The following is a 22,500-nucleotide window of genomic DNA, read 5'->3' as shown; positions in this document are numbered from 1 at the left end:
CGCGATGCTCAATGTTCGATTATACAGAGTGCACTCGGAACATTCTTGGCCAAGGCATTTACGAAAAGGTTTACAGGCTACTATGAGTGGTCGAAGCAATTCTTATGAGATTGTAGCTCCATCAGCAGGCAGAGGAGAGGCTGTAAGTTCCCGAGGCTGGTTCGGATGTCACGGGAAACCTCTGTCCTACTAAAATGCTCAGCCTCGCCTGTAACAGATAAGACTTTCATTTACAGTATCTGTGAAAGATGGCAATGTCTTCGATGATCCTCAAACGCACGACTGTGGCTTTGGCCACAACGGTTAACCGGCGATTCTTCCATGGCTGAGTCCTGATAAGATGAGCCATCTGCTTGTGGTGAATGATGAAAGACTTCTCAATAGCGATCAGACCTCAAAAATGGGTTGTAATCTACTGATATGTAGCGCCGGGCGAAGGCCATCAATGGTGCGTGCTGTATGCTTTGATACTCTGATTCAAAGGTCCTCCATTGCCAATGTTCAACGAAAGGGTTTCGAATGTTAGCATTTGGCCACAGTCAATCAGATATCCTATTTCTTCGACCAAATCCATTGCCAGAACCACAGCCGAGCGCATTACTTCTATCAGATACGTGAAGGCAAATAGGAAGATGAGGAGGACCAAGATGGAGATAAAGAAGAACAGGAGTACAGAGTACGTGAAGAGGAGGAACGATGGGCCAGAGTTTCGGTGGCCGGGGAAACCCACCAGCCGACTGAGGCCCCACCCGCCTGACGTACCGGGAGGGAGGTCCCATGTTTGTAACCATCATTGAGCACCTTTCGAGCATCATCCTCCTATTTGTACCAACATCGCTATCAGACCGGCCACTTTATCGATTCCGTACTTCACCCACCTCGGGATTCTTAGAGAGGGCTAGGTCTGCGGCGGGATATTGAAATTCCCAACTAAGGCTACCTCCCCTCCAACGACTTGGCTTCGAGCTTCCCCGCCAACTATCGCATCCGGCTCACAACTACTACAATGGGTGACTTTAAGCTCTCAGCCACTCTTCGTGGTCATGAAGATGATGTGAGTTTGTAAATGTTGAGGTTAATTATCACTGCTTGGGAAGATTCAACTACTAACGTACTCTTTGTTTATAGGTACGAAGCGTAATTTTCCCCCACCCCACCACCGTCGTCTCTGCTTCTCGCGATTTCACCGTCCGCCTCTGGAAATTGCAATCCTCATCACCCCCTTCGTTCGATAACACAATCAAGACTCATGGAAAGGAGTTCGTCAATTCCCTAACAATCGTTCCACCGTCACCGAGCTATCCAGAAGGCCTGATCGTGTCTGGAGGGAAGGACCAACTCATAGATGTGCGCCAACCTAGCAAAGCAATCGATGATAATGCAGATGCGCTCTTGATCGGTCATGGATCAAATGTCTGCGCTTTGGATACTAGCACCGATGGTAAAGTTATTGTCAGCGGCAGCTGGGATGCGTCAGCCCGTGTTTGGCCGGTGGGCAAATGGGACAGTTCGACTGTGCTCGAGGGCCATACAGCTTCGGTGTGGGCAGTTTTGGCATACGACGAGGACACCATAATCACGGGTATTTCATCTACCCTAGACTGCATTCCTGCCTAACTAACAATCGCGCAAGGTTGTGCCGATCAGAAGATTCGTCTATTCAAGCCGACTGGTACACTCATCCGAGAGCTTCAAACCGGTGACGTCGTTCGAGCCTTGTGTAGACTTCCAGCCGGCCACTCATCAGGAGCGCACTTTGCATCTGCTGGAAATGATGCTCTGATCAGATTATGGACATTGGATGGCCGACAAGTCGCTCAGCTTCAAGGTCACGACAACTTCATATACTCGCTCGCCGTGCTTCCGAACGGTCAACTGGTCAGCGCTGGCGAGGACAGGACCGTGCGAATATGGAATAATCAGCAGTGCATTCAGACAATTACGCACCCCGCTATCTCCGTGTGGACAGTGGCAGTCTGCCCCGAGAATGGAGACATAGCCACAGGAGCTAGCGACAACATCGTGCGTCTTTTCACGCGCTCGGAAGAGCGTTTTGCGGAGGCTGCTGCGATCGAGCAATTTGCGAATGATGTTGGAGCATCATCTATACCCCAGCAGGCAGTAGGCAACATCAATAAAGAGAAATTGCCAGGTCCTGAATTTTTGACCTCGAAGTCAGGGACAAAGGAGGGACAAACGGTGATGATCAACGAAGCCAATGGCAATGTGTCGGCATATCAATGGTCGTCGGCTGCGAATCAATGGGTGCATATAGGTACTGTTGTCGACAGTGCCGGCAGTAGCGGACGCAAAATCTCTCACGACGGCAAAGAATACGACTTTGTCTTCGACGTTGATATCGAGGACGGAAAGCCACCCCTCAAACTTCCCTATAACCTCTCCCAAAATCCGTACGAAGTTGCGAGGAAATTTTGCGAGACCAATAAGTTGCCTATCACCTACCTCGACCAGGTGACAAATTTTATTGTCCAGAACACACAAGGTGCAACATTGGGGCAATCGAATAGTCAAGGGGGCGATCCTTGGGGAACGGAATCGCGCTACCGCCCTGGAGATGCTGCACAAGTTACTCCGCCACAACCTCCTGCACCGAAACCCAAGGTTATTCCACAGAAGCAGTATCTCGATATCTTGACAGCAAATCACAAGATGATTTTCAAGAAACTCCAGGAATTCAATCAAAAGCTTGTCGATGATGGCCAAAAGGACGTCTCTTTCAACCCGGCAGATATTGAACAGCTTGCCGGTACGGTCACGGCATTAGAAAAAGGCAAGGAGAAGGACATTCAGTCAGCCGGCATCGACCTGATCGTGAAAGCTGCAACGGAATGGCCGCAAGACAAACGGCTCCCTGCGCTTGATCTACTTCGTCTTCTTTTCGCCTTTAGTAATCCAGTCACGTATTTGACATCACAGCTATCGATACTCGATCTTCTATCTGAATCGGGAGTCTTCTCCAATACTTCGGTGCTCAATAATACAATGATGGCGATTCGCTCGTTAGGCAATCTCTTCAAGACAGACGTAGGTCGTGCAGTTGCCTCGAAGGAATTCGACAAAATCCAAAAGCTGGTCGCGCCTTTCATCACGTCAAACAGTCGAAATTTAATTATAGCTGTAGCCACGCTTTACATAAACTTTTCAGTATTGCTTTCGTCAGAACACAATGCTGATCGAGCCCTCACCCTGTTGGATGATCTGTCCAAGATCCTGAACTCTGCTACAGATTCCGAAGCCGTTTATCGTGCACTGGTAGCGACAGGCACTCTTCTATCGTTAGGTGCAGAGTACTGCGAAGCAGGTCGGGAGGTGTTCCAGCTCTCAACAGCAGTATCGCATGCAGCCGACAAAGTCAGGGAGCCAAGAATCAAAGCAGTGGTAGCGGAGATTGAGGAGCAGTTGAAGTCATGACAGCCCTACTGACAGTTCCATCGTTCTACTAGGGGTTCAAACCCACTTTCCGACGGCACCTCGATCGACAAGAAAACCATGGTGCCAGCTTTACTAGAGCATACATTTGGTTTCCGGCATTAGTTTGGCATATTTCTGCATTTGCAAGGTAGTCGATGGACATTCAACCATAGCGAAAGAATAGACAAGGAATTAAAGCCGCCATCTGCTCCATTCCAAAGGTGACTGCTCTCAAGTGAAAATCTAAAAGAGAAAAGAAAACATTATTACCTCGGCGCACGAAATGAAGCTAGTCTGATGGTTACTTCTCATGTGCTGTTCCCCGTTCACTCTGTCCTCGTGGTCTGCCTGACTTATTGGTGAGCAGTGATGGAAGGACCCACCCCCACATTTTCCGCAATCCGACCGCCCACCCCATCCGAAGTCAGCCGTCCCTAATGGTTCATGTTCAGACAATCGGGACCTCCCCTACCTTGTCACTTAGTACTCGTAGGAAATATTAGTGACCTAAAAGAATTGACACTTTTTGTGTGTTATACTCATATTTAGCTCACAACCGATTGGTCGATTGGTCTACGAAAGTACGTTGGCCCATTACCTTGATCAATCTATTGATCCGAGCCAAATCTCACCACAAGGTGAACGGAATCGCTCTTGTACTAATACGCTGCCATGCCCGCATTCATAGTCAAGTCGACACTGTCACTCTCCTTGGTACTACTTACTCTTTCGAATCCTCAAACTTCACACTATGTCGTCAACGCCGTTCCGGATCATCATTGTGGGCGGCGGTATCGCAGGTATGGCGGCGGCCATCGCTCTGAGAGCACCAGGTCGCGACATCACGATCCTAGAACAATCGAGACTCAATACTGAGATTGGTGCCACCTTATCGCTCCAGCCAAATGCGACAAGGATATTGCAAGAGACTTGGGGTCTAAAGAACCTGCTCAAGGATTCGCAGGGGACGGTGGACCAGGGATTTCGTATATACAACGTGGAGGGGAAACTTGTCAACGAGGTCAAATTATCGCAGAAGACCGAATACGGCGCTGACAGAGTTGTCTGGCACAGACAAGACCTTCATGAGTATCTCAAACGGGCAGCTACCAGCTTAGATCTGAAGGGGAAGCCATGCACGGTGCGAACCTCTAGCCGGGTAGTAGCGTGCGAACCGGAGCTGGGCATAGTGACACTGGAAGACGGAGCGAAACTAGAGGCAGATGTCATTATCGGCGCAGATGGAATTCACAGCGTGATCCGACCAACAGTGCTTGGAAGACAGGCAAAAGCGATACCAACCGGTTCCTCCGCATACCGCTTGATGATTTCTACTAAAGAATTAGAAGAAAACGCTCCCGAATTCTGCCGAAATATAGATCCTCGTTCTCCATTCACATCAATGGTCATGGCACATGAATGTCGGCTCATTATGGGCCCAGCTAGGGGGGGAGAATTGTACAGTCTGGTTGGATTGGTACCCGACGAGAAGATGAACGAAGACCCGGATGCAGCACAATCATGGGTGACCAAAGGCGACAGGGCAAAGATGTTGGAAACATTCGATGCCTTCCCCGAGTGGACAAAGAGCGTGCTGAAGTTGGGAGATAATATTGGTCTCTGGCAATTACGCGACCTGGATCCTCTTGAGACATGGACCCGAGGACGAGTTATTCTGATCGGCGATGCAGCTCATGCAATGTTACCAACGCAGGGACAGGGTGCAAGCCAGACGATCGAAGACGCAGAGGCGCTTGGTGCATTCTTCCACGACATCCAGCATATACCAGATTTGGGTGAGATTGCTACAATCCTTCAGGATGTTTTCCGTTGTCGATTCGAGCGAGCCAGCTTGATACAGAAGTACAGTCGGGAGGCAGCCAAACCGCCGACGGCAAAAGGCAGTAATGAAATAAGAATGTAAGTCGTCGGATCTTCTCTTGCTGACGGTCATTCTTTTCTAACAGAATATTCACATAGGAAGCCGGACGAGTTCATGGATTACAACTGTTTTTATCGAGGGGCAAAGGAGTGGAAAAAGACGCAGAACTTGGTATCTCCAGCCTGATTGAATCGAAATGCTAGGAGACGAAACTCTAGCAGTTAATTAGATAATAAAAAACACAAATATTCGCATTTGTCTTGGTTTCAACTTTAGGGAGTTGAATGGATAGGATGATGATATCCAAGTCTCGTTATTGGCCGGTATGATTGACACGATTTCCCCGCACTGAAGGGAAGACGAATCCTCCCCCACATCCCGTCAACACCTAGGTTGCACCCCCCAGTCCCCGTGTATTGCCCCCATACATGTACCCCATGTTTTTTTTCCTTTCGCTCCCACTACTTCCGAATCCCAAAGACGAACTTCCGAAACATGTCAGATCATGTCCCCATGTCAGATGCTGAGCCTGAGCTCGACCTTTCCCCACGCCAGTCTACGGAACATAGACCCAGGAAACGTCAGAGAACCTTGCAGCGTCGTGTGGGCGATCCGACAGGCCTGCAATGTCAAGTTTGTAGCCGAACGTTCGACCGTGTCGACCACCTGAACCGACATCTCGACTCGCGTATGTGGGCTGATAATTCAACGACGAGTACCAATCCTTTCTAATTGTGCATAGATCGAGATGAAAGATCTTTTCGATGTGAAGATTGCCCCGCTGCGTTCAATCGCAGGGATTTGTTGCTACGCCATCGAACAACGCATGCACAAGATGGCTATAGTGCATCCAAAAGGACCATCAAAAGGGCAACAAAGGCTTGTGATGCATGCGTGCTCTCGAAAGTAAAATGCGACAACTCTAAACCGTGCACTCGATGCAAGAAAAGAGGCCTCCCATGTAGCGAAATGCCACCGAAGCAAACAAACACTGCTTCCTCTCGAGCAGCAGAGCGGCCAGCGACTCCAGAAATACCAGAGCAGCAACATCTAGTTCCACAGGCCGCGACACCTGGCCAGTCACCAACGTCTACGGCAGCAAGCTATCCTGATGCACAAGCATTGCTGGACCTTTACAGTCACGGTCATGATCGGTCCCAGGATGCGCCAAATATCATCCAGCCGGTGACGGGGTACCAGCAAGATTTCATCGGGGTAGAGCCGATACAGCTTCCTGACCTGACCATGTGGATGCCCGAAATGAATTGGCTGGGCGAAGTTGATCTGTTTAACAATGACTTCGCCTTCCCAATCGACCAAATCAGCAGCGAGCAGCAAGATACGAGCCCAGAGTCGTCAGTCCCAGCAAATCTTTCCAATGGCGTCTCTAATCCTTTTCGTGGTCAAGGGGATGCGAAAAAGCGACATGCCATTTTCAAGAGATCACCTTGGTAAATAATCTGAACTGAAAGCATATCTACGTACTCGTTTGACAGTGTGTTAGGTTTTGGGTTCCTGATCAGAACCAGCATGCATTCAGTGAGAATGCCATCACGATCGATTCACGGAATGTTGACATTGCGTCTTCGCCACACCAACCTTGCTCTCCTACTATCAGTATACCAGACCGCCTCTCTCTTCAAGCGCGTGATCGAATCTTTCAGCTTATATCTAGGACTGCCCAGAACCAGGTTTCGGTCCTCTCCTTTCCCTCGGCCGATTGCCTGGACAAATTAATAAATGTCGGGATTGCAAAGCGCATAGAGACTGATGCTTGGATACATCCGTTTTCATTTGATAGCAGCACAGCTAGGCCAGAATACCTGACGGCATTGGTGGCTGCGGGCTGTGTCTGCTTTGGAATACCCTCCGTCAGTCGGACTGGTTTGGTATTTCAAGAAATTGTTAGGGTGGCATTGAACAAACTTGTAAGACATATTACAGATATACAGTCCATCTCAAGCACTGACATTTTACAGGTCGAACTCGACAATAGCGTGATACGTGATCTACAATATTTACAAGCCTTCATGATCTGGCTGGATATTGGTGTGTTTTGTGGGTTCCGAAGGAAAATGGAGATCGCTGAGAGCAACCTTCTTCCACTCGTAACGGTACGGGCAATCTTCAAACGGTCATTATTAATTCGTACTGACCATTCAGGGACTACGACGCGCCGGTAAATTCGACAGAGTCACGTACACCCAGATAGTGCCGAGCATGGATGATAGTGTGGGCGAACTTCAACGCAAGTGGCGTTCATGGGTTGAGCAGGAGTCCTTCAAACGGTGAGTAGTCGTCCTCGGCGGGGCACGTGTATTACAGAACTAGCTAACAATGATCTTCAAAAGGCTTGTATATCATCTATTCGAGCACGACGTCAATGTAGCGCTAGTAAAGCATCGCAGCCCACTGATGTCCTATTCAGAGATGCTGCTTCCACTCCCCTCTGCACGCGACTTGTGGCTCGCACCAACTGCCGAAATTTGGAGAGAGCGTTTTCTCAGTCTAGGCCAAAGCAATGAATTTATATCATTACGATGCCTATTGAAACAAGAAACAACGCTCCGACGCATACCACCTAGTATCGATTTACAAGTTGCCCGGTCAGCTTACCTTAACGGCCTCGGGGCGCAAATTTGGGAATATCTACAACAGGGTATCATTCTAGATGAAGATGGCGATGCATCCTCTCAGTTATGGCTCCAATCACGACAGCAAAGACTGTGAGTATCCATATATATTTATCCATATATATTGAAATTAATACACTAATGTGCTTCAGCGGGCGTCTCCTTGAAAACACTAATGTCTCGCTTCAAAACTCGTCGCCCATATCGTGCGTTCTTTATCAATTCCTACAGATGTATCTACACGTCAACATGGACTCAGTGACGCGCTTTGCCGGAAAGTTCGGGGAGGAAGCTGCAAACCAAGCCGCCACGCATCTTAAAGACTGGGCGCGGACGAAGCAGGCGCGGAAAGCAGTGCTATATGCCGGACAAGTGTTGCGATGCGCTCAAGCTATTACGCCCTACCAAACCAGAGGATCGGAAACGCTGATGATTTATCACTCTGTTATTGTACTGTGGACTTACAGTATGATCTCACGAGACTTGGAGCTTTCGGAAACGATACCTTCGGACAATGTCCCACGGGAAGGTGACCAATCAAGCAATGACTGTACTATGATCGTAATCAATGCCTCGCGCAGGAGTAACCAACAAGTCTACGATGCTTTCGTTGAGGGGGGAGCCGGAACCCCATTTCTGAATCTCCCAACTCACCAAGATCATTGCCAAAGGGAGGAACAGTGGTCCACCAGCGACTCCCAAAATTCAGCAGCGACAACGCAGCAACTGTTCGACGTCCGGTGTCCTGAGCACGTCATGTTGATGGGAGTGAAAACCTTGGAGATACTTCACCCCGGTATTGACTCAGAAAACCGTCCACCACTGGTGAGGGCACTGTGTAAGCTATTGAAGGATCTAGGAAACATTTAAGTAGATACAACAATAAAAAATGGACCCAAAGTCAAACAATGTTCTTAAAGCTAGAGCTGCAAGTGTTGATGGGCGTATGTATTGAGACCAAGGAAAGATCCACACACCTGTTACTATCGTCTTCTATTTCAATAAACCTAAGGAAGATTCTTCCGCTTATCCAAACGTAACCCATCATAAAACCGTACATGTAAGAACTCAAGATGTCAATGAGAAGAGCTTCAATTTAATTTACAGACTAAGGATGATATCAATTTCTGGATTACTCGATCATGTAATAGTGGGACGAAAAGCTAAGCAGAAGCCTTAATATATGGAATGCCGGTCAACTTGAAACCTTCTTCATCCAAAACCGGCTTCTTAACCGGTTCAAATCGGTTATGAGGATCGTCAACTCCATCCCTCTTCGCGTTGTTATTACCAACCACCTGGCAGTTGGGCCAATGCGTTGTTCCGTTCCAATCCTCAAAAGCTTTCTTCTTGCGCACTAGTTCTTCCTGTGTGGCACCAGATACAGGCATGTAGCAAGTGTATATAACGAAACGTGGGGTCTCTCCTTCAGGAGAGAGGTTGTAATGGGGTGTTCGGCTATCCCAGATGAGAAGATCACCTGGCTCTGCGCACACCTTGACCCATTCACAGCCCTTGTCGGCTAACCACTGCATGCCCTTGTCGGTAAAGCCGTACCATTCTGGATTCCAGGCCGGGATCGGTTCTTCCCAAGCCATCTCCTTGTGAAACTGTTCGCTCAGAAGATGAGCTCCCTTGCAAACGATCAGGCCGCCGTCCTTCGGACCGTTAGGGAATACGTTGACCAGTCCCTGCATGACTCGGAAGCCGGGCTTCTTAGGATCTTGGTCTTGATGAGGCCAAGGGTCATTTGGTGGAATATCAGTCCTGTTTGGGAAACCGAAGTTCACTGCATCAAATGAGACAATGAGTTTTTTGTCGTTGTAAATCTTGTGAAAAGCGCTCAGAATGCCCGGCTCTGTCCGGACTTTCCACACAAAGTCTTCATGTGTGACGGCGTAATTCAGACACATGCCCTTCTCCGTAATATGAGGGAGCTTAGACTTGTGGACAGTGGATGGGTCGTTGCGGTCGAAGCCGAGGTTGCTGATCAAGACAATCAGTACAACATAACTTTGAGAATGAAAAGAGAGTAAGATTATACTTACAAGCCTTCCAACCAGCTCATCATGTCATTTGCATAACCCTCGATGCGCTCCTTGGGAATTGCGCCTTTGATGACGGCGAATCCATCTCGAGCAACATCTTCCTGCCAGTACTCAAGATCCTGTGTAGTTCCCTCGAGCTTAAGGGTATTGTTCTGCTCAATCTTCGTGGAAATCATGTTTACGAAGATTTCAATGGTCGAGAATAAAATGACTTGAATTGGTCTTGGTTGCGATTCACACCTTGGACCCTTAGATATGAATAAACAAGGGGGATGCTATTTTGAAGAAGTCGAGAAGATAACACCTTGAACGTGAATAAGTACACATAAATTAGTGCTGGCACAACGCCATAGATGTGCAGGTGTCCATCCGTTCCGACTTCCGACGCAATCTGGGACGTTCTACAGATTATGCCCCCACCCCACCCGAGCCGAATCCCTTTTGCCACCACCCCACAAATTATACTTCCAGCTGTGACCTGGATCAATGAACATTGAGATGTCCATTTCGCGTGAATGTCGGTAGGTGAGTAGGAGTTACTACCTACTACGTCGTAGACTGATGGGTGCTCCAGTGATTGTTCTCGGAATTCAAATAGTTAATTCAACGACTCCCGGACAATACCCGCAGGCATGATGCTCACTGGGACTGTTACTTTCTCGATCTACCTACCGGACACGGCTCCATTCATTTGCTCTTCTGTTGGACTCATGAATGGGAGAACTTAATGCGTGTAGGTACTTATTAACCTTCATCAGACACGAATAAGCAAAAGAATCGACTACTCAGACAGCTCTTCTGTAGTCGTATCTGTCCATACCAGATTAATATCGTATTTGAAACTAATGATCAGGTTCCTAGAATGCGGAGTGCGGAGAAAAGAGATGGGGGAAGCAAGTAGCCAGGTCCAGAAAGGAGTAGAGGGTCCTCCACATTACGAGGTTGTGGAGATGACCAACCAAGAACCTCTAATTACGTGACGCTAGACTAGCTAACAGACGCCCTCAGCAAAATCCCTTCCTTCCACGCCTTCGTCCAGCGGCAATGATGATGAAAACACGCGAGTAGCTTACCTTCAGTGGTACAAGCTTCTCGTTTATACTACCACTGGAGTAGAGGGTCTAGTTTTGTCCCCGCAGACACCGACCCGAGATCCCAGAAACCTCAAACACGAATCATTCATAAGTATTGTTACAAGACCTGTAGTTGCACTTCTCCATCTCCTTCATCTGGGGAATCCCATCTCTGCCCCGATTGTCTCTGCTCTGGTTGCACTATGGAAGATGCTAAGGATGCGGAAGTCTGCTCTGAGCAGATCGAAGTGGCGAAGCAATCTGCAAATGGATCCGGTCGCGCTGGAGATGTGAACCTTGTCGACGGCGAAGGAAATATTCGACGCATCCCGATTCCATCAGATGACCCCAATGATCCGCTCAACTTCAATAAATGGCGCAAACTGGGTATACTGGTTTCCTGTTGTTGGTTCAGTATCTTCAGTTTGGTCTTGGTCGGCGGTATCGGACCCATCATTCCTGTCTTCTTGGAGATGTACCCGGGAAAGAGCGTAACTGATGTCGTCGGTCTATCTACATATCCCAGTGTGACGATGGCCTGTGGTAAGCATCATAAGTATCGAATGTTGGCAACCTCCCACTAACTTTCCACTAGGAGCATTTGTAATTCTGCCCCTCGCAATGATGTTTGGCCGTCGCCCAGTATTCCTTGGTTGTTGCCTTCTGCTCATCGGATCCAGTATTGGTGCAGCCAAAAGTACAAGCTTCGATCAACATATGGCATGCCGAGTATTGATCGGGGTTGCAACCGGTGCTACCGAATCTGTGTTACCTCTGATCATAACGGACGTCAGTTTCGTCGATGAGCGTGGCAAGTGGTTCGCATGGTACTGGGGAACTCAGAACCTCATCAATGCTGTTTTTACCATCTCCATCAGCTATCTCGTAGCTGCGACTAGCTGGCAATGGTTCTACTGGGTCATCACGATTCTTGCTGGTGCAGGTACAGTGGTGGCATTCTTTTTGTTACCTGAAACCCGGTATCAAAGAAGTCCAATGTCGCTGAATGGTCTTGTCGTCTACACAGATGAGTTTGGCGTGACATTGGTCTTGACAGATGCCGAAGCGAGAAGCCGATTCGGTACGGTACATGCCCACAACGAGGCCACGGCGGTCAGAGAGCGGGATGGTTTCATCAAGCAGCTCAAACCGTATACTAGCATGGCACCAAATGCTCTTCAAGTTGGAATGGGCTCTCTGTGGAAGATGGTTCAATGTTGCACATCACCAGCAGTCATCTGGGCCATCTTGGCTGCTTCCATTAGTCTTGGAGTCGGCATTGCCATGTCATTGAACTATGGGACCATTCTCACTCACGATTACGGATGGTCGCAAAGTTCTGTTGGTCTCATCAACGTCCCTATCTTCCCTGCCTCTATAGCCGCGATGGTATATGCTGGATGGTTTGGGGATAAACTTAATATCCTCATCGCCAAGCGAAGAGGTGGCATTCATATTCCAGAGGATACCTTGCTTATTTTGATCTTCCCTGCGATTGTCAGCATGATTGGTATTATTATCTACGGCGCTGCGGCAAAGTGGCCAGAAACGATTTCAGTTTGGGGAATCATCATGGGTGAGTCACCTTCGAGTTGATGAAACTATTACTAACGGGATCTTAGGTTGGGCACTGTTCGAGTTTGGCTTTATTGTTGTCTTGATGACTACAACACATTTTGCGTCGGAAGCAATGCCAGAAAATCCTGGCCCTGCACTCGTGTTGGTAACGGGGCTAAAGAATGTGGTCTCGTTCGGCGCTTCCTATGGTATTACGCCTATGGTAATGCAATTCGATTATCTGCGCGCTTATATGATTGTAAGTTCTCGCGAGTCACGGAAATGTTTACTTTAAAACTGACTTCCTTCAGCTTCTTGGCGTGTTTGCTGCGATCTTCCTTTTGGGAATACCCATCTATTTGCTGAATCCCAAGTGGCGAGCTTATATGGGAAGGAAACAGCACCATGATTGAATATAGTAATAGGCTGGCAAAGGGAACATAGCTGCCACATTGAACGCATCAATATTTGTTGTTGGTCTTGCATTCTGTCTGAGTAATGCTCCAACCCAGTGTTCTATGACGGCACAGCCATTACATCACAATCTACTGTAGTCCGAATTCCCCCATGCAAAACATTTGCCACAAAGATATTGCGCGTGTTGAATTAGCCGTATGAGTGTTTAACGTTTCTTCTTGCACCGTCAATGTGAGATATCAGCCCAAGTGTCAACGCTCTCGATGATAGAGAGGGCTAAACCGACACAATGTCATCCAGTCCGGTGCGTCGAAACGTGCTGGGACACTCATCCCTTGCCAAATTGTCATGCCAAATTCTTTGTGCAACATGCTTCATTCCAGACATCCGCTGCCAAGCAACCCTCCAGCTCCACGAAAACGCATGCAAAATTACTCTCCGCAATCGTCACCTCGACTAGGGCACACCCGTTTTCGTTATGATGAGAACGAAATATCCACCTTCAATCAGCACCCAATCTATTGCAATAAAGCCAGGCAGTATGTCTCTACCAAAAGTATGGATCTTACACGGACTGGGTAGAGCAAGACATAATTGTCTTTACACAACAATCTGAACGTCCACTGGTTTCCCCAGGAATCAACTCATTGCGACAATCATTGCATCCAAATTGTTGGCCATATACTCTGAGTTGCATCGATGCCACGAAGCCGTAGAGCCAGAAGATGTAAGGCCTTAGAGCCAACGCCTCGATTCTCCATCCTCGCCTTCCTCCGCGACGCACGTCAACCAAACACAAAACCACCACCTTCATACCACACCATCAATAAATCATGCGACACACAACTGTCCTTAGATGACGAATGCAGGCCTCTTCTTCTCCACGACGAGGAAAATGATCTCGGATTCTGGGGCGAACCGTGCTTCCCTCCAGACGATGATAGTTCTGTCTGGTCTGTTCATGATGTTCTCGGTGCTGTCATGTATGTCTTCGTGGTAATCCTTATTGTCATGAACCTTGATATTTTTCTATCAAGATGGGGTGCCGGAACAATGATAGGAAATAGCATTGGGGAGTGGTATGTCACCGGCGTGAGCGCGGCCAAGGTAGAATTGCAGCCGAAACACATGGTAGGTCCAGTCAACTAGACAACGTACGACATCAATACTTACGAAAATAAATGCAGGCCCACTTTTGCCTCCAGAATCAGAACCGCGATGCGCCTAGTCCAAGGACATGGCGCTACATCCCGGTGCATTGGATTGATGACTGTCGTGCAGAGGTGCTTTCACTGGAGGTCGCACCTGAAGAAGAGTGGAAGCTCATGTACAGCGATGAAGTCTTGATTGATTTTGATCATGACATTGATAGAATGTTGGTTGGCGCAGGCGATGATGCGAATGATAGTGTACGAGATAGACTCTCTTAAGCCGTTGTTGGGAATTGGAACTGCATGGTTAAAATTCCTTTTAGCTTGTCTGCAATAACATGTGTGGATATTATGTGGGTGGGTAGAAAAATAGATATTGCTTTATTTTCCCTTTCTGTTACTTCCCTCTGTTGTTTGTGTCGATGAGCTATTAGTAGATTCGTTCGTTGGAACTCAAATCGGCGCCCAAGAGATCGCTACAACTACCCTTTGGGTGTCCCTCCACCAGATGTTGAACGCACATCATCATTTTAGTGGATGCGCATCGAGAAGAATATATACTGTGTCATCTGACTAGGTTTCATATTGGCTTCGAGATATCAATGTTTGTGTTTGCCTATCCTGGTAGAATCAAAATCCTTCTGAACACCACTCTTTAACCCGATCTGTATACTGGGTAAACGCTACGTAGGAACACATGAACTCTAAATCTGCTTCACAGTTCCTATGATAAGGCGTGATCTTCCACTTCCGGGTTGGACTTCCAAACCAACCCAACAACTCATCCTCTTTCAGCCCTTCAGCGAAGGCAACAAATCTGTCCAGCTGCATCCGCCATGATTTGGGCCTCTCCCCTCTTCCTGGGAGCCTCCAGTCCAGTGGAGCAATCATGAAATGCAAGCGAGATTGCGACAGCTCAGAAAGAATACGATAGTTCTTCTCCTCCTTCCTCGACCTTGTAACTGCAAAGCTCGTATGCCCTAAGCTATTCCGAACATCCGTCGGCCAATGACACAGCGCAAGATCAAACGCCTGACTAGCTGTCCAAGTTGTACACATCCTGATTCTTTGCACACCGCCCCTGACGTTGGCTGGACATTTACTCCAGAAGAACTCAAAAGCGTAAAGAGCGGTGCTTAGATCAGGTGGATGTTGTATTTCTGGAATGTATCCGTAGATACAGCTGGCGTCGAAATTGAGGATGTTGATGCTGAAGACAAGATCCGATGTTTCTTGGTACAGTTGCTTACAGACGGAAGGGAGGGCATTGATGACAGATATGTCGCGGAAAGTTCCACACTTCTTCAATGGTTGTGCAGCTATCCATTGCCAGTCGAGGCCTTCAACGGTATATAAAGCGTACTCGGCGATTCGACGGCGTATTTCGCGAGGAAGTTTCAAAAGCGGGAAAGGTCTAGTTAGTAAATGTTAGTGATGCCATAAACAATGAGAAAGAGGAGAGAATAACGCGCCGAGACTGAACCTTCGGTAGAATGGAGAGTGAGTGGACTCTGACGAGTAGGGATCGCGAACGTAGCTTTGCCATTACAGAGCATGGTGCTGGTCCTAAATTGGCGTATGTTAAGTCGCTGAGGGGAGTGGTCGATTTGTATTCGCTGTCTCCCGTTGGAGATTCTTCTAGTATAGATATCGAGCGAGAAGGAAATCCGAAAGTCATCTTTTGTTCATTTCGGGGTTGGTCCATGGTCTAGCAGAGTCCCTTTGTATTCCGCCTCATGGACTTGGTCTCTTTTGAATAGTTATTCTGAACGGTGACTACGATTTGACACTACGGCAGACGGAATAACCAAATTGGTTCATGTTACGAACGAATTTTGTGTGGACGATGTTGCTTGTTTTAGCTACAAGGCAGGACCACGTCGTCGCAAAGAGGTGGAAGGTAGTATAGATTGAAGTGTAATGCATTTCGTAAAAGGCACAGGCCTGAAAGGATCGACAACGTAGCAATAAAAACAAAATTCTAGCTATTTAAAGATGGTAGGAATGCAATTTCCTTTTTGTGCATGCCTCAACCTAGTCAACATTCGTATCACATGATTTCGCGAAACATGCAATGTATACTTTGGACCCTGTACGAAGCCAACACCTTCAATGTCTATTCTTGTCTTAGTTGGTATAGAGAACCCGTTGTTCTTTACCTTGAACGTATAACATAGGTCCCTACCCTACCACCCTACAAGGCGTGTTTGTCTTTTCAGCCAACCACATTCAATAACATAGTTATAGATGACACTCCAAAATTTCTATAACTATCTCTAATCCTCGTTCTCTTAATTTTGCCGCTTGCGTCAAATATGTCTTTTGCTACCCGGACAGTTACAGCAATCTTTCGATTGGGAAGAAGTATGCTATTCCCATCCACCACCAACATGCATAAGCACTCCTACTACAGCTTGTTCTTCACCTATGAGCCAACAAATCCATGAAAATGACCGCCAAGCAAAGTTCATGAAGACTATAGCGAGGGGCACATCCTGGTATCATCGATGCGATGATCAGAACCACCAATCTATCATAGTACAGTGGATACAGCGACGACGAATATTCTGAAGATGCAAGAAACGAAATTTTAACCATGATTGGCGTGGAAGACGCCCCAGTCTATTTCACACCTGGTGTAACAGGAGCGAATCTCATATCTATAGCAAGCCATCTTCGCCCACATGAGGCAGTCATTGCTGCAGAATCTGGTCACATTGTTGGAAAGGAAGGTGGCGCTACAGAAGCAACATGACACAAGATTGATTACTCAAAGTGGCATAGATGGCAAATTGACTCCGGAACTGATTTAGAAGGCTTTCGACAAAGCAGCTACCAACCAAAGCCGAAGATGGGTTTCATCTCGACTTCCACAGGTATTGGTACATTATATACAAAACGCGAGCTCACTGCTGTAGCTGCGGCCCGCAAGAAACACGATATGTACCTTTTGTTAGATGGAGCCCGAATCAGTGCTGCATTTCCTTCTCCCAGGAACGACTTGACGATGAAGGATGTTTACGATCTTACGGATATCTTTTGCATTGGGATGGGAAAGACTGGCTTATGGTCTTTTAGTCGTGAGGTTAGTAACCTCGCGGGCTATGAGTTGTTTAGAAGTCGTGAGACTCTGCGACACAGTCGAATCCTGGACAAAGGTAGCCCAGCGGAAGTAGAGCGTGCAGTGTAGCTAGGGAACCGAGTGTTGCATTCTTACTGTTCAAACTACAGGATGTTGTTCAAGCATGTGTACATACCAATGCTCTCATCTCGATACTTTCTCTTGGAGACAATCAGCTGGAGTATCCTGGCTTTCGAAAGATGTATGTGGGCAATCTATCAAGTAGTTTGTTATCAGCTATTATCTTTCGATTAGGGAGCCAACCGACATTTCGCTTTGGCTCCTTCAAAAGAGTCAAAAGCCTTGAATAGATAACTCTCATTCTCATTCTAGTTGCTAAGATAATTCCAATTGAAACCAGGCCTGAATAGAAGCATCAATATCTCGCCAACATATTTACATCTGACATGATTGACCGCTATCAAGTAGGTGTCCCACACGTAGGTGCCATCGCATAAAGCCAGTGGCGCATCCTAGATTGGGTACGAGCAAATGGGCTTCCAGAAACTGCCCGGCTAACTAATGTCAATGGAAAAGGAGTGCGTACATATACTTCACTATCCGAACCCTTCTTTTAAGCACTTCAGGCGCCCGGTCACCCATGTGGAAATGAACCAATTGTAACACCGTTGCAGGGGACTGGTCTATGTATCAGTCAATCAGACGCCGAACTAAAATCAAGCCTCCCGGAAAGTGTTGCATAGATGTACAGACTCGGCTGGTAGTACATATTGACTCCCATTACCAAGTTCCATTCGTTTGATTCCAAGGTTCTTTCTTGTCTAGTAGCTGCTTAGCATGCTCATTATCTTATTTGATTTCACACGTATGCGCCGATTGAATATCACAATCTCATCTGAATCCTGGAGATGGGTAGCAATAGGTTGTGGACTTCGGGGAGACATAATTCTTTGAGAGCTTGCTTGTCGGCCCAGTCCTTTACTTTAGTATAATGCTCTACGACTTGAAAACCAAGAGAGCCTAGCCTCGGCGTATGCTCTTGTCCCCTCGGATCATGAATGTGCTCTGGCTCCGGCACCGTTTCGAACGTAATATTGGAAAGTCTTGTGCACTTCTTGGGAGTTGCTGTTAAACTGCTAATATAAAAGCCGAAAATCATAAATTTGTTGCAGCGTATGAAGACGGCTATCTGTGTCTATTTGACTACAAAGCACTGAAATTGTTGAAAACAATCGAAGAGGCAAGCATACTTGATGTAGCCTGCAGTCCCGATGGCTTAATACTGGTGACAGGTGATTCCGCGGGCATGGTGCAGCTCCTCGAATGCTCGGGGAACCCAATGCAACATCTGGGAGCCTGCTGTGTTAGGCCTCACAAAACAAAATAATTCTTCAACAGAACAAGCTAATTAGGAGCGCATTGCCAATGACGTGGAAAATGAGACTGCAGATATCACCAGCTTTGGCATCTTCACGTTGTCTACTCGTCTCGCTACAATACTACGTACTGTACCTTGTTTACCCTTTACCTGATCATGCTTGTCTCGGTAGTGTCATCAGAATGCGACATGCCTATGCCTAGAGAGGATTCGTGGTGGAATCGACGTCAACCGATGGCGGCACATATTTCTCCACTAAACCCTTCAGCTTTTCCAGGCATCTATGCATGTCGGCTTCTGTAGGAAAGTTTCTAGTCACTGTATTGCCTACTCATCGCGGAAAGTAGACATATCATGGCAGGCAGCGGCATGCAAGGCAGTGCATGCACTATACAACGTGTGCCGATCATCGAACTGGTCTACCGGCTCGCTGACCCCCATTAGGTCAAGGTATGTCTTGAGATATACACCAGATCCAACAGTAGTACCTGGGCGGGACCGCCAGATTGCGACTTCTAACTCGTGGTGTGCGTAGTATGAACTCGCATCAAAGATATAGACCTGCCCAGACTTCGAATCCGTACCTATATTACCATTCCAAAGGTCTGTTAAAATTAGCGTGTCTCAGCAATGAGTTTTGGGTTGACTCTGCGTCCCTCCATGGATGTGTGATGCCTTTACAAAGCGGCCTCCAGTCTCCAAGGGACCCAGGACGCGAGGCACAACATGTGTCATTGTCTGCTCTATGAGCTTTTGTTCTGTCTCCGACCATTGCCTGTTCCGTGCCTGATCTAGCTCTAGAGATCCACGGAAGAGCTGAATGAAGAAGCTCTGCCAACTCGGATTCCACGTTGTATCCAAAGGTAGATTGCCGCGTAGTGGTTTAACGTGAAAACCGAACATGTTGGACGGCGATGCGCTGCGCTTTTGCAAAGTGACTAGTTTCTCACAAAGAGAGACAGGATCTGGAACGTCTTTCGTAAGTTCGAGGAAATCGCAGAGATAGTAGTACGCCTTCGGGTCCGCGGCGTTGAACTGACCCCATGCATGAGGCTTTGGAATCAGCTCAGGCGAAAGCTTGTATAGTTCAGACATAGAGTAAAATTCTCCTCTAGCATGGCTCGTCCTTGCTCACTTTCGGCGCACTGTGATGTCTTAGCACAGCCCAGAAAAATGGGCAGGTAATAGGTCTTCCCTTGAGAAAATAGGCCTTCGGTTTGCTGTCTGTAGATAGGGTATCGATTCGTGCTAAGACCGTCCATTCAGATGCGCCATACTGGTTGCAAGAGACTACTAAGGTTCCGGGTGGTAGCTCTGATCAGATTAGAAGTCTGACAATTGTCTTAGGCTGAGAACTGACGGTCGATTACGACTTGTTCAAGTGGAAAGTTTCCCTCTACAAGCTTGCCACCACTTTGACCACGAATATACCTAAGCTGTGTTTCAGGACGTTTTGCAGGAGCTGACAACTGACAAGCCATTATCCTTACAGGTAGACGGGTGAATTTCTGGTAGTGTAGGAATTTATCTTGGTAGGGTGGTAGGTTGGTACTCGGCATACGAGGCTAGGTCAGGCCGTCGGTGTTTGAAAGTCACTATATAAGAGACCAATAAAATTACAACAAATAATATAAAATATAGAAAAAAAAGATAATAATAATTGATTTCTTTCTAAATCTAATAGCAAAAAGTAAACTTATAACTTATTAATAACCTTTACATTATAAGATTAAGCAGTAATTTGGCTCATGCATTCCTCTCGAGCTTAGCCTATGTAATGACTCCAACATGATATCTATGTTAAAAGTTAGGCTCTATGGAAAGCTTCAGTAAGAGACAAGGGTTGTACATTAGCAATGAAGGAAAGAGCAAACACTTATATGGTATGTAAGTATGCTACTGACAACCGGAACCATATTAGTCAACTATAAGAAACCTATGACTAACATATGGAGTTCTATTAAAGTAGAATCAACAAAGCTTCTGATGCAGCAAGGGTAAAGTTTGCACTTCCTCCCTTTACTGCTACTGATTCAACAACCTTCTTGCCAACAAGATTGCAAGTCGTATCACTGAAGGATTGCCCAGAAAAGGAAGGTGCGTCCCCTGAAGCTTGCCTAGAGAGCGAAGTCTTTGCTGTCAATCTCTGCGCTTGTACATTTCCACCTGTCAGGCCATTGAGAATGAAGTTTGTCGAGCTACGAATACCAGAGCCGTCATAGTAATCGGAGTTAACTAGAATTACCTTCTGAGCCTTTCCAGTTTTCGAAAATAGCACATAACCAGCTTGATTAGTAGTTCCGTCATCGAGAGCTGCAATTTTGGAGGCTCCTGCGAAAGCTTCTGCTGCAAAATAGCCGCCATAGATTGGGGACTGGATTCCTGTTGCGTTGAACCACACATAGTAAGATTTCCCGGGCGTGCCTTGATGGAAGTATGCCCGTTTGATACCGATGCTTGCTGCTCGGAGCACGTAGTCGAGAACCCACATGCCAGTCGCAAAAGTGTCACCTTGGCCTGGTTTTCCATTGCCAGATACTTGTGGGCAAATGTTAGCAATGTATAATGTACTGCCGATGGAATTCATACCAGAATTTGTTTCTCCAAACACATAGTCGAACCCTCGAGTTGCAGCAGCTTTCACGTCGTCAACGTAAAGCCCGACATTCTTGGTGATGTTGACATGGCTCATCAGAGCTTGGACATTAGGAGGATCTTCTCCATTAGAGGTTCCCACCGCAGTCTGGGGATAGTTGTGGTGTGAATACACCTTAATGTAGCGATCAGCTGTAGGATCTGCAAATTTGAAATAATTCGCTGCCCCCCAACCACGCGCAGGTGTTTGGTAGTAACTCGAGGCTTGAACGATATTATCGCGACCAAGGGCCTGACCGACAGCTGCCTGCCACTTCGATTCGCTCTCAGCTTCTGTTTGGAAATTCCAATCTACTCCATTGGCAATAGTAGCGTTCAACGCTGCGAATACTGTTCATTCACTTAGCCAAATCTCATACTAGGCCGGCTTTAACGACCCATGAATTGGAGAATTATACCATCCTGTTAGTTTGTTAGTAATGTTAAAAGAATAATGATTGGGAGACACTTACTGGCTCGTTACCGAGTTCGAGTGCATAAAGCGTAGGCAATGTCTTGACCACGACCTTTGCAGCTTCGATAGTATTGGTCAAGTTGTTGAACCCCCTGTTAAGACCTAGAGAGGCTTTATCAATCCTTTGGTCTTGCAATAATAAGAACAACCAGTACTGACCCCAAACAATCGTTCCTTTGTAGTTGGCAAGAACTTGCACAAGTTGGGGGCCATAGGTAGTTTGACTCTGCCCTGTTGGTGCAGTGCCTGTGACGATATTTGGCACTTTTAGAGTAGGGTCAAAAGTGCCGTAGTCTCTAATTGGTGTTAAATCTGTCAATTCAAGTGAACAACAAGCGTATAAGAGCGCAGCTTACTCCGATGTCCCTCCTACGCGAATTCTGGGCCATACGCCAGATACAGATCTGAACGTATCAAGACATTTGGAGGCTAGAGGCATTCCGTCGAAGTATCCCGTGAGTGTGGCGAAAGGAAATCTTTGTAATAAGATATCAGGATTGACCAATATTATACCATCTCTAGTGGGTCATCTCACCCAAAGGATACTGGACTTAAATCCAGTGTAGCGGCATTATTTCCACTCGAGCCAGGAACCTGGAATGTGATAGCATGGGCGGATCCAAGGGAAATACTCCAAGTAAGCAGTAGAGTCGACCACTGAAGTTGTTGCATGATTGCTTGCGGAATGGTTGGCAGATATCAAGGCAAAATTACATGCAGGATCGTAGACAGTGTCGT

General features: G+C 47.1%; 9 protein-coding genes across 9 annotated transcripts; 5 read left to right on the top strand and 4 right to left on the bottom strand.

Moving 5' to 3' along the window:
- The first annotated feature begins 902 nt into the window (after positions 1 to 902).
- On the top strand, positions 903 to 3,647 carry BU24DRAFT_214552 (phospholipase A-2-activating protein). Its single transcript, XM_033521980.1, has 3 exons — positions 903 to 1,054; positions 1,129 to 1,582; positions 1,634 to 3,647. Exons 1-3 carry the CDS (start codon positions 1,007 to 1,009, stop codon positions 3,430 to 3,432), a joined length of 2,301 nt encoding a protein of 766 aa, XP_033382792.1. The 5' UTR covers positions 903 to 1,006; the 3' UTR covers positions 3,433 to 3,647.
- Positions 3,648 to 4,183: 536 nt separating this feature from the next.
- Positions 4,184 to 5,500, top strand: BU24DRAFT_348696 (FAD binding domain-containing protein; the record flags this gene model as incomplete). Its single annotated transcript, XM_033523576.1, has 2 exons — positions 4,184 to 5,352; positions 5,413 to 5,500. The coding sequence occupies 2 exons, from the start codon at positions 4,184 to 4,186 to the stop codon at positions 5,498 to 5,500; spliced, it is 1,257 nt and encodes a 418-aa protein (XP_033382791.1).
- Positions 5,501 to 6,062: 562 nt separating this feature from the next.
- BU24DRAFT_481913 (uncharacterized protein) lies at positions 6,063 to 8,817 on the top strand (the record flags this gene model as incomplete). Its single annotated transcript, XM_033533214.1, has 7 exons — positions 6,063 to 6,158; positions 6,260 to 6,765; positions 6,819 to 7,242; positions 7,294 to 7,428; positions 7,478 to 7,602; positions 7,666 to 8,040; positions 8,100 to 8,817. 7 exons carry the CDS (start codon positions 6,063 to 6,065, stop codon positions 8,815 to 8,817), a joined length of 2,379 nt encoding a protein of 792 aa, XP_033382790.1.
- A 293-nt stretch (positions 8,818 to 9,110) lies between these two features.
- Positions 9,111 to 10,294, bottom strand: BU24DRAFT_441898 (uncharacterized protein; the record flags this gene model as incomplete). The annotated part of the gene is made up of 2 exons (XM_033530486.1): positions 9,996 to 10,294; positions 9,111 to 9,933 (listed from the first exon to the last, which is right to left on the bottom strand). The coding sequence occupies exons 1-2, from the start codon at positions 10,169 to 10,171 to the stop codon at positions 9,111 to 9,113; spliced, it is 999 nt and encodes a 332-aa protein (XP_033382789.1). The 5' UTR covers positions 10,172 to 10,294.
- A 737-nt stretch (positions 10,295 to 11,031) lies between these two features.
- BU24DRAFT_392552 (MFS general substrate transporter) lies at positions 11,032 to 13,150 on the top strand. Its single transcript, XM_033525162.1, has 4 exons — positions 11,032 to 11,611; positions 11,664 to 12,644; positions 12,691 to 12,884; positions 12,937 to 13,150. Exons 1-4 carry the CDS (start codon positions 11,272 to 11,274, stop codon positions 13,036 to 13,038), a joined length of 1,617 nt encoding a protein of 538 aa, XP_033382788.1. The 5' UTR covers positions 11,032 to 11,271; the 3' UTR covers positions 13,039 to 13,150.
- A 591-nt stretch (positions 13,151 to 13,741) lies between these two features.
- BU24DRAFT_481910 (uncharacterized protein) lies at positions 13,742 to 14,472 on the top strand (the record flags this gene model as incomplete). Its single annotated transcript, XM_033533213.1, has 3 exons — positions 13,742 to 14,025; positions 14,080 to 14,173; positions 14,230 to 14,472. The coding sequence occupies 3 exons, from the start codon at positions 13,742 to 13,744 to the stop codon at positions 14,470 to 14,472; spliced, it is 621 nt and encodes a 206-aa protein (XP_033382787.1).
- Positions 14,473 to 14,823: 351 nt separating this feature from the next.
- Positions 14,824 to 15,749, bottom strand: BU24DRAFT_410193 (uncharacterized protein; the record flags this gene model as incomplete). The annotated part of the gene is made up of 2 exons (XM_033525976.1): positions 14,824 to 15,607; positions 15,727 to 15,749. 2 exons carry the CDS (start codon positions 15,747 to 15,749, stop codon positions 14,824 to 14,826), a joined length of 807 nt encoding a protein of 268 aa, XP_033382786.1.
- A 3,528-nt stretch (positions 15,750 to 19,277) lies between these two features.
- BU24DRAFT_410192 (uncharacterized protein) lies at positions 19,278 to 20,212 on the bottom strand (the record flags this gene model as incomplete). The annotated part of the gene is made up of 3 exons (XM_033525975.1): positions 19,278 to 19,730; positions 19,789 to 19,967; positions 20,014 to 20,212. The coding sequence occupies 3 exons, from the start codon at positions 20,210 to 20,212 to the stop codon at positions 19,278 to 19,280; spliced, it is 831 nt and encodes a 276-aa protein (XP_033382785.1).
- Positions 20,213 to 20,613: 401 nt separating this feature from the next.
- On the bottom strand, positions 20,614 to 22,434 carry BU24DRAFT_463238 (glycoside hydrolase family 79 protein; the record flags this gene model as incomplete). The annotated part of the gene is made up of 7 exons (XM_033532100.1): positions 20,614 to 21,191; positions 21,243 to 21,638; positions 21,686 to 21,710; positions 21,761 to 21,864; positions 21,922 to 22,058; positions 22,119 to 22,238; positions 22,298 to 22,434. The coding sequence occupies 7 exons, from the start codon at positions 22,432 to 22,434 to the stop codon at positions 20,614 to 20,616; spliced, it is 1,497 nt and encodes a 498-aa protein (XP_033382784.1).
- Between the last annotated feature and the right edge of the window lie 66 nt (positions 22,435 to 22,500).

This window comes from Aaosphaeria arxii (assembly GCF_010015735.1).
Source record: "Aaosphaeria arxii CBS 175.79 unplaced genomic scaffold BU24scaffold_5, whole genome shotgun sequence".
NCBI classification, from domain to species: Eukaryota; Fungi; Ascomycota; class Dothideomycetes; order Pleosporales; genus Aaosphaeria; species Aaosphaeria arxii.
This window is presented reverse-complemented; position numbering and strand designations above follow the sequence as displayed.

Excerpts from the sequence above, each read along its gene's own strand:
- BU24DRAFT_214552 (XM_033521980.1), top strand. The coding sequence starts at position 1,007 with ATGGGTGACTTTAAGCTCTCAGCCACTCTTCGTGGTCATGAAGATGAT. Across the intron at positions 1,055-1,128 it reads TTCGTGGTCATGAAGATGAT|GTACGAAGCGTAATTTTCCC; the intron begins GTGAGTTTGTAA and ends CTTTGTTTATAG. Across the intron at positions 1,583-1,633 it reads CGAGGACACCATAATCACGG|GTTGTGCCGATCAGAAGATT; the intron begins GTATTTCATCTA and ends CAATCGCGCAAG.
- BU24DRAFT_392552 (XM_033525162.1), top strand. The coding sequence starts at position 11,272 with ATGGAAGATGCTAAGGATGCGGAAGTCTGCTCTGAGCAGATCGAAGTG. Across the intron at positions 11,612-11,663 it reads CAGTGTGACGATGGCCTGTG|GAGCATTTGTAATTCTGCCC; the intron begins GTAAGCATCATA and ends ACTTTCCACTAG. Across the intron at positions 12,885-12,936 it reads ATCTGCGCGCTTATATGATT|CTTCTTGGCGTGTTTGCTGC; the intron begins GTAAGTTCTCGC and ends GACTTCCTTCAG.